The sequence below is a fragment of the Sciurus carolinensis genome, chromosome 7 (assembly GCF_902686445.1).
Source record: "Sciurus carolinensis chromosome 7, mSciCar1.2, whole genome shotgun sequence".
In the NCBI taxonomy this organism is placed as follows: Eukaryota; Metazoa; Chordata; class Mammalia; order Rodentia; family Sciuridae; genus Sciurus; species Sciurus carolinensis.
In genome coordinates this window covers 26,841,694-26,856,337 of record NC_062219.1, presented here as the reverse complement: position 1 = coordinate 26,856,337, position 14,644 = coordinate 26,841,694, and the positions used below count along the sequence as shown (strand labels likewise).

Here is a 14,644-nt window from a genome sequence, read left to right as displayed (position 1 = left end):
ATATTTGTAGAGAAGTATTAGTGGTATTTCATGTGATTTTTATTTATTTATTTTTTTTTTGTACCGGGGATTGAACTAGGGGGCACTCAACCACTGAGCCACATCCCAGCCCTATTTTGTATTTTATTTAGAGACAGGGTCTCACTGAGTTGCTTAGTGCCTCATGGTTTTTGCTGCTTCAGCCTCCCAGGCTGCTAGGATTACAGGTGTGGGCCACCAAGCCCAGTTCATATGACTTTTTTTTAAAAACATTTATATATATATATATATATATATATATATATATATATATATATTTTTTTTTTTTTTTTTTTTTTTTTTTTTTAGTTGTAGGTGGACACAATACCTTTATTTTTATGCAGTGTTAAGGTTCGAACCCAGGGCCTCACATGTGCTAAACGAGCACTCGGCCACTGAGCCACAACCCCAGCCTTCATATGATTTTTGATCAATCACAGTCAGTGTTTATGACTAATATCAAACTATAAAAATTCAGAATAGGGGAATGTGAGATGATTAAAAAGCTGATGGAAATAGAAAATACTCTTCCTTTTAATGTGAAAAACTAATTAGCACATGCTGTGAAGATAAATTTAAAAAGACTTTTGATCATTAAAATCCACAGAGATTTTAGAGTTGAAATACAATAGCGTATCTATAAGAGGTTACAATAAATCCAGGCTATTGGCTCTTTAAACCAAAAATGTCTCAACAAGTTGCAGTTGATAGTAGAGACCATTGAGACAACTCCTCAGGAAGTCCTTCTCTAAACTAATAATCCTGCAATTTATTTTTATTTTTTGGTACTAGAGATTAAACCAGGGGCACTTTACCTGAGTTATGTCCCAGCCCTTTTTATTTTGAAACAGGATCTTGCTAAATTGTTGAGGGTCCCACCAATTTGTCCAGGCTGGTCTCAAACTTGCAATCCTCCTGCCTCCGTCTCCTGAGTCACTGGGATTATAGGCATGTACCACTGTGCCTGGCAATAGTTTACTTTTGAAATAATACAAAGCTGAATCAGATAAGTGCAATAGTATTAGAGTAATCAACATGCTGTGGAATGCAGAAGAAATAGTGATAGATTCTAATTCAGGTGTAAGGAAATTGCAGACTGTTACCCCAGGGTGGCTTTTATGTGGACTTTCCAGGATGGGGAAATTGTGAAATTATTCTCTTACTTACATTAGCATATTTACAGAAAAATTGCAAACTCTAGATCAGCAAAAAGAATCATAATCCTATTTTTAAAACCCACCTATAAGCCTACTTTAGAAAAAATACCATTGTTAACATTGGCTCTTTTTTTCCTTTGTTCTTTCTGCAGTGCTAGGGATTGAGCCCAGGGCCTCACACATGCTAAGCACACGCTCCGTCTCTGAGCTACACTCCCAGCAACACTGATATTTTCCCTGTGTTACAGAGACATGCAAATTTTTGTACTTTTCTGGCAAGTTCCTGATATGTTGTGAACATGTTTATAATTTTTAGCTAATAATCTCTATATGTTTCTATCTTATCATTTTATGGAAAATTTTAAAATTTCCAGTTGTTTATTGTTATGGACATTTAAGTTATCTTAAAATGTCTTAAAACAAAATATATCTTCCATTCCTTGAAGATTCAGTGTTTAAATACTCAGATTCCATTTTTGAGTACTCTGCAGATTGTTTCTTTAGGAAGAATTCCTAGAAATGGAAGGATTTTCTCTGTAGTTTATTAACTTGTTCTGAGTACATAACCCTCTTGAGTGCTGGGGGTGTGGCTCAGTGGTGGAATGATTGCCTAGCATGACATGGCCCTGGGTTTGATTCCCAGAAGGAAGGAAGGAAGGAAGAAAGGAAGGAAGGAAGGAAGTGAGTGAGTAAGGGAGGGAGGAAGGAAGGAAGGGAGAAAGAGGGAGAGAGAAAAGGAAAGAAAGAAAATAACTCTGCTGAGAGAGAAAGAGAGGAAGAAAGAAAAAGAAAATAACCCTGCTAAGAGAGAAAGAAAGAAAGAAAGAAAGAAAGAAAGAAAGAAAGAAAGAAAGAAAGAAAGAAAGAAAGAAAGAAAGACAATAACCCTGCTGACTACATCTCTGTCCAGCTACGGAACCATTTCTCTGTTGCCCTTTCAAGCTGAGGAATTCAAGAGTTGTTGATATTCACTGTCTCCAATTCTTCTCCTCCCTTTCTCTCTTAAAACCATTCCAATCAGTTTGTTCCCAATCACTCCATCAAAACTGGTCTTGTCTAAATAAAAAATGAACACAACCCCAACACATTTTGTTAAAAATCAACATTAAATTTCATTCATCATCTCCTATGATCGTATATTGACTTTTGGGGTAGACAGTCATTCCCTCCTCTGGAAACATCATCTTTACTTGGACTCCAGTGCACCACATGCTCACTGGCAATTCACTTGTCTCCTCATCCCATTGACACTTATTCTCTTGAGGATCTCATTCTGTCTCTCAGTTTAAATACCATCTCCTGACAATGAGTTCCAATTAGTATCTCCAATTTAGTGTTTTCCCTTTAAACTCAAACACATCACAAACTTAATCAACTCCTGACCTTTACTCTTTCTGCTTTAAAAGCAAAATCCTACCCTACCTATAATTATCTCTCTGTAAATGACAGTAGGCATCCTAGTTCCTCAAGCCAAAACCCTTGGAATCCTATATATTTCTTGTCTTGCACCATCTTCAGTTCTTTAAGGAATCCTGTTGTCTTCACCCCTACAACATAACTAAAATCTAGAATCTGCCACCTCTACTGCTCCTCCTCTTGTCCATTATTTCTCCTGTGAATATAAAAAACAAAACCAAAAAACTCCTGGGCTGGGATTGTGGCTCAGTAGTACAGTGCTTGCCTAGCATGGGTGAGGTACCAGGTTCAATTCCCAGCACCACATAAAAAAACTAAATACACACAAAAAAAGGCATTGTGTCCACCTATAATTAAAAATATTTTTAGGGGGCTGGGGAGATAGCTCAGTCGGTAGAGTGCTTGCCTTATAAGCACAAGGCCCTGGGTTCGATCCCCAGCACCCAAAAAAAAAAATATATATATATATATATATATTTTTAAAAAACAAACAAACTCCTATCTGGTCTGCTTTTGCTCTTGATCTTGTATCGATTCATAAAACAGAGACTTGAGTGCTCCTTTCAAAATGGCGGCTAGATCTTGTCACTCCTCTGCTCAAAATTCTGTTTTTCATTTCACTTAGGGTAAAAGACAAAAATACTTACAAAACTCAATAAGCTCAGAATTTTTTGCTGCCCTCCTACTCTCCTCATATCTTCTCTGAACTCATCTCCTCCATTTCTCTAAGCTCACTGCTCCAACCCCCCAGGCCTGCTGGTCATTGGGTGAAGTAAAAGGCATGTGCCACTGGCCTTGGGCCTTTCACTGACTGTCCCCTTGATATGCAAAGTCCTTCCTTCCAATAGCTCAATGGCTGAGTACCTTGCCTCCCTCAGGTCTTTGCTCAAATACTACTTCCCCTGTAAGGTCCTAATTAACTTCCCACTTTCACAATGCGTACTCCTTTCAGCCTTGGCTCCACTCCTTCTCTGCTTTTTCTCCATATATTTTTCATCTTTTTTGGCAGGGGAGAAGAGGGGTGTACCAGGGATCGAACTCAGGGGCACCTGACCACTAAGCAATATTGAAGCCAGAATTAAGGACAGGTTCTTAGTGTAGAAATAGGAAATTGGGTCAATTCGAGGAAATGAAGCCATGAAGCCATCTGCCTCTGGAAGTTGGAGGCTGCCCCTGGGAGAATGGAATGTCAAGGATTGCCAGAGCCCATTGATTACCAAATTTACCTGCCTTTATCATGGACTGCAAGCCAGGAGCTGCTAATTAATGCCCCCTGGGCCCTTCCCTGCCTGAATCACTCTGGCCCTCCCCCTGCCCATGGTTTCTCACTTAATGCAAAACCAGGCCTTGTCAAGTAGGCAGGAAGGAGAGAGAGATAAGCGGGGAGAGAACTGGAGAACAAAAGAGACTTTAACCTATAAAAGATGTAGGGTGCACTCACTTCTTGGGACTTTAGAACATCAGCCATGGCCCCCTTCTTCCTGCCGGGAGAAGTCTGTATTATTACCTTTAAATAAAACCTGCTTAATATGCTTGCCTTGGCGTGCTTCTCTAGTGTTCAATCTTCAACATTAGAAGGAGCAGAACTCGTCACTGGTAAACGGCGGTATCAATATCCCCAGTCCTATTTTGTATTTTATTTAAGGACGAGGTCTCACCGAGTTGCTTAGTGCCTTGCTTTTGCTGAGGCTGGCTTTGAAATCTTGATCCTCCTGCCTCAGCCTCCCAAGCTACTGGGATGACAGGCATGCGCCACTGCGCCCCGCTATCTGATAAATATTTTGTTTCTTTTGCCCCCCAAAAAAACAGATCCACAAAAGCAGGAAATTTGTCTGAATTGTTCTCTGCAGGAGGAAGGTCAGTGTTACAGATGCATGTTTAATACTTTTAATCCCAGGCTTCCAATTTGCTTCTCCAGAAATGAAGGTATCTTAATAAGTAGATAAAGTCGAGAAGGATGGTCCATGTTGAGACAGCAGTATTGGTATGAAAGAAAGCAAAATATTGTATTGTTGCCAGGTTAGGTGTGGTCTCAGAGGTGAGAATGCAGGATTTACTTCAAAGAGAGACACATCAATGAGAAAGGCAACGTTCAAATTGAAATCCTGAAACCAGCTCACTCCACAATAAGAAAGGAAAGAGAAAATGAAAAAGGGATTCTATGCTGGGATACTGACAGGGGCATACTTTCCGAAACCTAGTGAAAACTTGTACCACAAACGAGTCGAACAAAGCACCAAATTCTATCAACTCTCTGCAAAGATCATGAAAACTATGAAGACTCTTGAGAAATTTGTGCCTAGCTAGAACATTTAGTCTACCACACCCTGAAACCTATCCTTAGAACACTATTGGCCAGGAGATGATAGTCCTAGGTGAGAGAAGAAAAAAGGGGATCCCAGCTTATAGATATCATTTCAGCATCACGGCAATTGCTTGTGTGGAAATGTGCTTAATGAGGGTGTGTGTAGCTGCAACGTTGAGTTCTAACACTTTGAGTGAATCTTTGAAGCTGAAGTTCACTAAAAGCAGGATTTCAGCATTATGTCTGCTATGATTTGAATGTGTCCCCTTCAAAATGTAGGTGTCGCCAATTCAACAGTCTTAAGAGGTGGAACCTTCAGGAGATAGTTAGACCCTGGGGGATTCTCCCTCTTAAGATTTAGACCTTCCTGAAAGAGACTTCACACAGTTTTCAGCTAGTTCCCAGACAGTGAGAAAGGAACTTCTTTTATAAAATACCCAGTCTCGGGTACTCCACTATAGTAGCACGAAATGAACTAACACAGTGTCTTAAATATTAAATAACACATATGTTGAATTAAATATCCCCAAGTTAATTCAGTGAACATGCAAATCAAGTTCAAATCAAAGTTTTTTATTTTAAGTGGGATATCAGTAATTGTATAAAGTTCTCAAGAAACTCAGAAGGAAGACTTTTTAGGTACTGGTAATTTGATTTTTTTAAAAAAATTGGAATCAGCAACCTTTCCATCCAACAGTCTAAGCTTATTGTCCATCTGGCTTCTGTACAACTTTATCATTAGGCAACTTTCATCTAAATAATTCAGTAAAATATTATTAATGGGTCCTTGCTTCCCTAACAAGTACCCCTTCATTTTGCATTGCAAAATCCAGAAATAATTAAAGAGAATTCAGCCTAGGTCATTTTTCTTGATCAAATGACCCCGGAGAGGGGTTTGGTAAGGGAAGGGAAAGGGTCTTAGTTGCATCTAAATATAAACAGCTCTGTATTCACCAAGACCTCTTTGTACTGTAATAATGCTAATGCAGAAAACTCTCCCACCTGAAATCTATTCCATAGCTGATATTTGATGCCAATCCTTCTAGTGATAAAGGCCACAAACATAAACCCAGAGGCACTGAATTTAAATGCAGCCAGTCCTGAAAGGTGTCTCTGGTTGGTTTCTTTTCCCTGTTGCCACTCATCAGAAGACGAGTTTACCAATGACCACACAGACGAACACATCTACTCTGGATCCAGGCCAAGAGCAAGCAGCACTGTAGAAATCCAGGCAGCAGGGTGGAAAGGTGGCCGGGGCATCAGCTGGGTGACACCATGCGGGGACTGCTGAGCAGCAGCTGGAGGAAGTTTGGACATGCTGGCCGGGGGACGTATGAGTGGCTAACCAGCGAACCAAGCCTGCCTCTTCTGGAAACCCAGCTTCAGGTCTGTAACCTACGGCTTCAGCCTCTTCTCCAAAAGCGTCTTGGAAAGTTTCTAAATTAACAATGCCTATATTTTTAAGCTCTTGTAACTTAGTGGCAACACTTTGCATTATGGATATGATAAAAAAAAAAATACGAGTTCACTGATTGGCATGGTCTGAAGGAAGTAACTTGAAAGTTGTCTTTTTTTTTTTTTTTTAACAATGATAAGTAAAACTTGGCACAAATATATCAAAGAGTCCCTGAGGCTAGGAGTCAACAAGTTTTTATGCCTTAGAGTTATAACTGTGTTCCTTGCTCAGTAAAGCAATGTCTGTATAGAAATAAGAGGCTTCCTTTCAGTCTTAACTGGAGAACAAACCCTGTTTTTAAGAGTTTGATAGAAACCAAGCATCTTTCTTCAGGAAGAATAGCAGAGGGTTAAGGAAGTTTGTCACTAAGAAATGTAGCAGTTGTTCTGCCTTGTGTGCCAGATCTCCAACAGAGCCTCCATGCAAAGTAGCATTAAAGAAAAATATTCATAGAAACTAAAACCAAACAACTTTATAACCAGAGGAGAAATGAGTGACCCTGCTGACCACACAAGAAAGAGGAAAATAAGCTATTCTTTTGTTTTCTAGAAAATCAATCTAGTGAGATTGGTATTTAAAATCTCCAAAACCAACTTTTACAGGAAAAAAAAAAAAAATAGATATCCTTCAGCAGTTACATCTGAATAATAATAAGCAGGTACTTATTATTGACTGTGTCTCTAAAATACTCCCTGTATGATAAAGCCCTTGAGTAAATACACACATCAGAAAAATATTCAAAGTTAAGAAAAAACTTTGAGGCTAGTGAACAAATTAGAACATTTGATTAGAAAAGATATCACTTCTGAATTTTGAAAAAATTCCAACCATTTTAATAAATAGGATGAATACTTTAAAAAGCAAATTAAGTATACTAAAATAAATGTGTCCTATAGCTCTGTGAAATCTCTTTACCAGGGTAAAAAGAAGAGTTGTTTGTCTCTAAAAGACTTCTAGCATCACTTGGTATTTGGACAAATTTAACTCAACCAGTGGAAGTACTGGTTTCAGCAGGTTCTGTGATCTTTCTTCTTTCCCCAATTTTTTCAACTAATATTGATCATACCATAGTGGTATAATTGTAATTAATAGGGTCTATTTGTACATAAAATCTTTTAAATAGAATATTAAGTATCAATAATCTGTGCATATTGAACTTAGGGGCTATAATAGGGAATTTAAAATTTGATGGCCACACTGATCAGAAACTATTATTACCTGAATTATTGATATATAATAAAGTAAAACTACACGGTGAAAATAATCTATGTTCAATGGGGTTGAAGAGCTATTGTTTTAAAAGAGAATAGTTTTAACAAATTTAATGATTGATCTTAAGGGAGAAAATAAACTACATCTCTTGACTTCTATTTGATTTCTCATTATAATAAATTTGTTTTTAGTTTTATCCATTCTTATGCTTTTCTAATCAAAGCCCCTTATTATGTCACAATAGATTTTAAGTAAATTATTCTGATATTAAACTAAATCATGTGTAAAAAACAAAAAAATCTCTAGATATATAACTTAATAACATAAAATATATCACAAAATATTTTTAAATATATATTTACTAAAATATAAATTTAGTAATGTCAGATTTTATATTCACTCCAATTTTCTAGTCTTTTTTAAAAATTTCTTTTTATTTGTTCTAATGGGTTACAATTTTCTAGTCTTATCAATACATTTCTAGATTTCTTCTGATTTAGTATTTTACTTTTAGTGAATCTGACCATTTGAGTCCCTGAGACTTGAACATAAAAATACATATTATTTACCAGGCACTTTACACCCATTAAATCACTTAATTTCTCATGCTAATCCTCAAAAACAGATGTTATTATTTCCACTTCATAAAGGGGAAAACCCAGCCAGAGAGGGCAGAGACCCTCCACGGTCATGGAATGTCAGAAGGTCTTCAGAATTCAAAGCCAGAGCCGTCAAACCCCAGAGATCACAGATGCTCTGCTTCTCAGAAACCTTTAATTTTGATGTTGTTTTTCAGCTAGAATATCTTAACTCATATCTCACTAAGAACAAAATATCTGGCAGCATTCATAATTTTTTTAAAAAGCATCTAATTTTGAGTGAAAACAACATAATTGTAAAGTCTACAGGAAATAAAAAAATATATACACAGGTAGATAAGTCATTTCCTTAAGGAGATGGGACAGCAAAACATTTGTTCTTTCCACCAAAATCAAGGCAAGAAAAACAGCTCTTATAGATATTATTATGTATTATTTTTAATAAGAGCAGCTTAGTATTTTGTTTGTTTATTTTAAATACAATTACAAGCCTTTAAACTGTTTTTCTTTTCTCCATAGTAGTGATATTAGCATTTACATTTGTTACTATATGCTTCAAACAATAGAGAAATTTTTTAATACTTCATTATTTCTTAACGACTGCATTTAAAGCAATGCATAGGCTGAGCACCCTGGCACATGCCTGTAATCCCAATGTCTCAGGAGGCTCAGGCAGGAGAATTACAAGTTTAAAGCCAGACGCAGAAATTTGGTAAGGCCCTGAGTAACTTAGGGAGATCTGCCTCAAAATATTTTTAAAAGGGCTGGGGATGTGGCTCAGTGGGTTAAGTGCCCCTCGGTCCAATCCCTGGTACCAAGAAAAAAAAAAAAAAAATGCATAAACAATGAGAACAATATTTTTTTTTCACATTGCTTTCCTACCCTGCTGTTGAAGCATCAATTCATGCCTACATTATTACTCCATCAGGAACGACTGTTATGTTTGTGAACTAATACCACAAAGTAAATAATTTTTAGATAGCCTAAGAATTATCTGTAATTCTTTTTCCTCAAATTTCAAAGCTTTCTGTAATCTACCTTACAAATATTACAAGATCAAATTTAAATGCCACCATCAAAGGAGAAATCAAATATTATTTATATGTGGTATGATCCTATAACCACATGAGGTTTTGTTCCAGAATTTTAAGTTTCTTGTGATCCTTTTGGGGCAATAAAACATTGGTCTAAATCTACATAAGTCCATAAATGGTAAAGAGTTCCCATTCAAAGGAGTGGTGGATTTGTCAACTGAAATCTATTCTAATTATTTTTTCTTCCGTGTAAATACTGTAGGATATCATGGGTATGTAGTGTTTGACGTTCTGAATTCACACCTTCTCATGTAAATTCACTTTACTTCACATGGGCTCAAGTTCAGTGTCATAAAGGATGATTTCGGTGATTTTGAGAGTGTGTAGCGACGTTAACAGGAGAAAAGACTTTAAGAGGTGTGTCAGGGCCTGAGACTCAGAGAGCCTCCTTCCCTCATCTGCTGACCCACTTTCACTCCTAACTCCAGGGCACCCAGCAGGCCAGCTCCACCCAGGCCGACGTGGAGCCGTTCCTGTGCATCCTCCTTCCCGCCACGGTCCTGCTTTTCCTGGCCTTTCTGCTGCTGTTCCTGTACCGCCGCTGCCAGGCCCCGCGGGCGCAGGGCCAGGTGTTCAGCATCGACCTCCCCGAGCGCCCTCCTGCCGGAGCAGGGCCCGACTTCCTGCCCGGCCTGCCCTGGAGCGGGGAGCAGAATTTCCCCTACTCGCCCCTGCGTCCAGGAGGGACCCTCCTCTCCGTGTGTTTGCCGCCCTCCTACGAAGAAGCCACAAGGAATCCTCCCGGGGAAGAGGCCCTGGGCACCGCCCTTCGGTGTTGAGAATGGACTGGATAGCAAAAGTGAACTACTCCTGGAAAAGGTTCAAGCCTCCACCTTTCCTGGAGAACCCAGGGAGAAGGGCGGCCAGACCCAAGAAGCTGCTATTCATAGGCACACTCCCCAAGGAGCGGGGAAAGCCTGACAAATGTCAGTTAACCTAGATCAAGTTCCTTAGGGGAAAGTTTCCCAGGCTCTTCTAAAGATGACTGGGCTCCCCCCAAAACGCGTAACACCCACCCCTGAGCAGGAAAGAGAGTTCCAATTACTAATGACCATAGGAACCAGCCTGGAAAGACAAGAAAAAAGAATATTGAACCAGTCAAGGAAAACTGCTTTGCCACCAAATAAACCTTTTTATCCCTGCATTGGTGTTCAGGGTCTCGTGGTTTCACTTCTGTGTGACTGTTTCAGGATGCATAGAGAGTTCTAGAAGGAGTAAAAGACTTCTCTAGAGCTGTCGTGGTATTGTTGTAAATAATGAAATATTTCAATATTAACAATGAAAGCACAGACATTTACAGATATTTAGTTAAAAAAAAAAAAAATAAACCTCTCTACAGTTACGTCCTTTGTAGTATCACTCTTGCTTAAGTGTCTTCTGATTGGCTTCCTAGAATGAGAGGAGGGTGCCAGGAATGTTACACAGGAACATTTCATACTAGAACATTGCAGGTTGTCTGAAAGTGGTGTGGCAGCATAGACAGTCGCTGCTCCGATATATTATCTGATCACTTTTTGTCATTATCTTGGTTAATAGCACCACTACATAGTGGATTGGCAGCCTTCACCAAGCAGCAGTAACACTGGAGATCAGTTTAACATTGACAATAAAGGTCAACATTTTGGGTCACGAGGTAAAGAAAAACAGATTATCTCTAAAAGAGATCCTCTAAACCACATTATTCAAACTCTGACTTTACAGACATCAAAATTAGAGCTGAGTATGTAACACTGAACAAGGGTAGAAGGCAGATCAAGGAGCAGAAGCCTGACCTGTCTGTCCTAAGCAGAAGCAGCTCTCACTGTGCTTGGTATTTCTTTCCCCCAAGAACATCAAGCAGGTGGGATTTCAGCCATGCTCGTGGTGGGGGTCAGGACTTTCAGCAGGGTAAGTTCAGGGGAGCTTGGAATTGATAGAAATCTCTCTAGGTGATTTTTACAAGGGGAGGTCCAGGTGGGTATTACCACTTAGACAATGTATCAAAATAATCATGCTAGTCATGGTACACATCTACAATCCTCACTCAGGAGGCTGCGGCTGGAGGATCCCAAGTTCTAGGGCAGGTTCAACAACTTAGTGGGGGCCTGTCTCAAAACTCTTACTAAAGTGGCGAGGGATGTGTTTTGGTGGTAAAGCTCTTGCACAGCATGTGTGAGGCCCTAGGTTTAATCCCTAGCACCTCAACAACAAAAGCAAACAACCCACAGAGGTGACAGGGAAGAGAGGTAAGGGATGGCATGTATGATTCTTATTTAATGCCACAATTTTTTAAAGATGGTTTTTGTTTCTACAATATAAAATGCATACTACACAAAACCTTGATGATTCCAAATGATGAAAAAAAATAGTGACTTTTAACTGTTTCATGTGAAGATTTTTTATGCTAGATATGCAACATTACAAATTTAGGAAAACAACAAAGTAAGCAAAAATAGGATACATTTCTTTTTAAATGTAATCTGATAGAAATAATGGTTGTATCTTTGAGCAAAATATAACCTATTTTGGTGAAAAAAATCAATAAGGTTTCTTTTAGGGGAAATTGTACTTAATAATTCTCTAATGTTCTTTAAGGGGAATAAACAAACAGGGGTGAGAAGTTCAGTGTATAGCCTTTAGTTTCTTGCTTTTGTTTTGCTACTGGGGATTAAACCCAGGGGCCCTTGACACTGAGCCACATTCTCCAGTTCTTTTTTTCTTTTTTTTTTTTTTTTTTTTTGAGATAGGATCTTGCTAAGTTGCTGAGAGCCTTGCTAAATTGCTGAGTCTGGCTTTGAACTTGCGATCTTCCTGCCTCAGCTTCCCAAGCAGCTGGGATTATAGGCACGTGCCACTGCATCGGCTAGTTTTTTGTTTTTTTTTTTTTTAATCCTAAGAATCTACTCCTGTGGAAGACTATTGATTCCCAATTGCCATTTCTTCTTCTTCCTTGCTATCAGATTTCTGACTTGGTTCGGGGATTGTAAAACTCCCTGCCTAACGCAGGCTAGGTCTCTCCAAACATCAGCGGTGCATCATGACAGTTAATCATGATGACCTCAAACCCTTCAACTGGGACCAATGTGGTCTTAGGACCTAAGGGAAGATATTCAAGGGCGGAGGACTTTTCTAGAAAAATTTCCCTTAATAAAAATAAACACATAGAAGAACATGCTCTTCCTCTTTGCTGAATATTATGTGCCTGCATGTGAAGTCTGGGGCTACTATAGTCATTTGCAACATGAGAGGCATCACTCACTCATCATTAGTAATGAAAATAATAGGATAGAAAAACCAAAAGCATGTGCAGAGATAACATTGTAGAGCAGTTTTAAATTAACCATGCAACTGTCTGTATTTTAATGACAACTTGCTCACTGTTTTAAGCCATTTGAGCTGGTCTTGCTAGATACAGAGAAAAGCCTTCCAGTTGCTACAATGTCTACAACTACTAGGGACATGCATTGCCATGTTTTAAAATGTCCTGATAAGATTTATTTACAATAAGTAATCCATGGAGGACTTATTGTTATCAGTGACCTGGGGAAGGAATCATTTTATCTTAGGGAACAAAAATGAAGAAAGCAGATAAACTGTAAACTAGCACATAAAAACTATAGTCCACCAGCCAAATTCCACTTCCAAACTGTTTTTGTATATCCACCAAGACGAGAATGGTTTCACATTTTAACTAGTTGAAAAAACATACAGATAATACTTTTTGATACATGGAATTATATGAATTCAAATTTCAGTATCTAGAAATGAAGTTAGATTGAAATATCACTGTGCCCACTTGCCTGGGGATGATCTTCAAAGCCTAACATATTTATTGTCTAACCTTTGTAAAAGATAGGTAGGTTTCAACCTTGACTGCCTAATAGAAGCACTTGGGAAACTTGCAGAACTATGGATATCAGAATCTACCCAGACCATCAAATAGAATAGAGTCAGTGATTATAAAACTCTAAGTAATGTGAATGGACCATAAAATATACAAAACATAGATAAGTTTCTGTGAGGACAGAGGGGTGGGTAAAAGTTTAGGGAGAACTCGATCTGGAAAGGCAGCTTGGAGTTGTCACTTATTGCCCAATGTTCTCTACGAACTGTTTTCCTGATGCCATCTGCCTAAAGTGCAGCTGCAACAACTCAATTCACAAAGCTAGACCAGCAGGCAGGACATCAGGAATGACGGACCACAGACCATGTAAACAGCACGTCTTTGTTTAAACATTGACAAACTAGCAAACACAAAACACCACTAGCACTGGTTGTTAGCACTCCAAGAACGACAGTAGAGTTGATAAAAGTCCACAATTAAATTGTTAACAGTTAAGAAGTATTTTGGGAAGAAGTAATTCTAGCCAAAGAAAGATTAAGACTGGGAAGGAGTATAACCAACAGTGACTAAGAAATAGACATTTTCACTAACTTCTCTCACCTGGACCAGAAAGTATCTTTATCATTTTAGACAAAGGAAAATGAGTCTGCTCTTGGCTCCAGCATGCAAAAGAGCTTGGAAGGGATTCTAATAATAAACTGAACAAACTAGAAAATCGACAACTGTTCTTAGATCAATTATTAGAGAATTGTGGTCACAGGGCAAATTGCTGGCACTGAAACTGAAGAGAGGGATGGGTGGACACAGAATCATAACGTACCTGAGCCGAAGTCCCCAAGGCCAACCTCCAGGAGCCAGTGCTAGGCACAGAAACCTGAGTTGTGATTGATGAACAGCTGGAGGCTCTGAATGGACATGTAGGGGGGCTAAAAACTCCAGGGGGGACGTTCATGGCGGGCCCCACACACTTCTGTGACTTTTACCTCCAGGAGCCCTAGTAGGTCTCAGTGAAGATGGAGACAAATCCCCTGTGCTTCTGGCAGAGGGAAGTGACCATTTTGACAAACACCAGATGCTGCTACTTCTTTTAATAAGACCTGCCCTCACAAGACACTATTTAACCAGAGCCCAGCCACCTGGCATTCGATCAGAGCCTACGTGACATGAGGGAGGGGAATTCCCAGCTTCAGCTTTCTCTATCCTTCCACAGGCGAAGGAAAATAGTCAACTCCAGCCCCCTTTGGCCATCTTGTCCTGCCTGGCAGGAAGAAGAAACCTGAGAAGCACCAGTGAAATTCACAGCCCACAGTAGAGGCTCCCAGAAGATGGAGACCTCATCGCAGGACTAGAGAACACTCCCTCCGACACCTTACCACTGTATTACTAAAACCCTACGTTCCAGAATTCCTTTCGCTCAGTATAGCATGCCCACCACTAAAGTGAGTAAGTAAATAATAATGTATACGAAGTAGCAAAACTCCACAGTTTGTAGAGACTTAGCAAACCTCAGAACCAGACTCAGAGATGACAGGGATGTTGGATTGTCAGAGCAGAAATATAAAAC

The 14,644-nt window shown here is 39.1% G+C and overlaps 1 protein-coding gene and 1 long non-coding RNA gene across 2 annotated transcripts in view; one reads left to right on the top strand and one right to left on the bottom strand.

Annotated features, from left to right (window-relative positions):
• LOC124988379 (uncharacterized) overlaps positions 1-14,049 on the bottom strand; it is a 40,520-nt gene extending 26,471 nt beyond the window's left edge. Inside the window, exon 1 of the long non-coding RNA XR_007109423.1 lies at positions 13,901-14,049. This is a non-coding gene — a long non-coding RNA (uncharacterized LOC124988379). The remainder of the gene's footprint in view (positions 1-13,900) is intronic.
• On the top strand, positions 6,153-10,349 carry Smim28 (small integral membrane protein 28). The gene is made up of 2 exons (XM_047557836.1): positions 6,153-6,282; positions 9,686-10,349. The coding sequence occupies exons 1-2, from the start codon at positions 6,172-6,174 to the stop codon at positions 10,034-10,036; spliced, it is 462 nt and encodes a 153-aa protein (XP_047413792.1). The 5' UTR covers positions 6,153-6,171; the 3' UTR covers positions 10,037-10,349.
• Positions 14,050-14,644: the final 595 nt, after the last annotated feature.

Bases quoted from the DNA above. Each gene is read 5' to 3' on its own strand.
- Smim28 (XM_047557836.1), top strand. From the start codon at position 6,172: ATGCGGGGACTGCTGAGCAGCAGCTGGAGGAAGTTTGGACATGCTGGC. The intron at 6,283-9,685 runs GTCTGTAACCTA...TCCTAACTCCAG, and splicing joins TTCTGGAAACCCAGCTTCAG to GGCACCCAGCAGGCCAGCTC.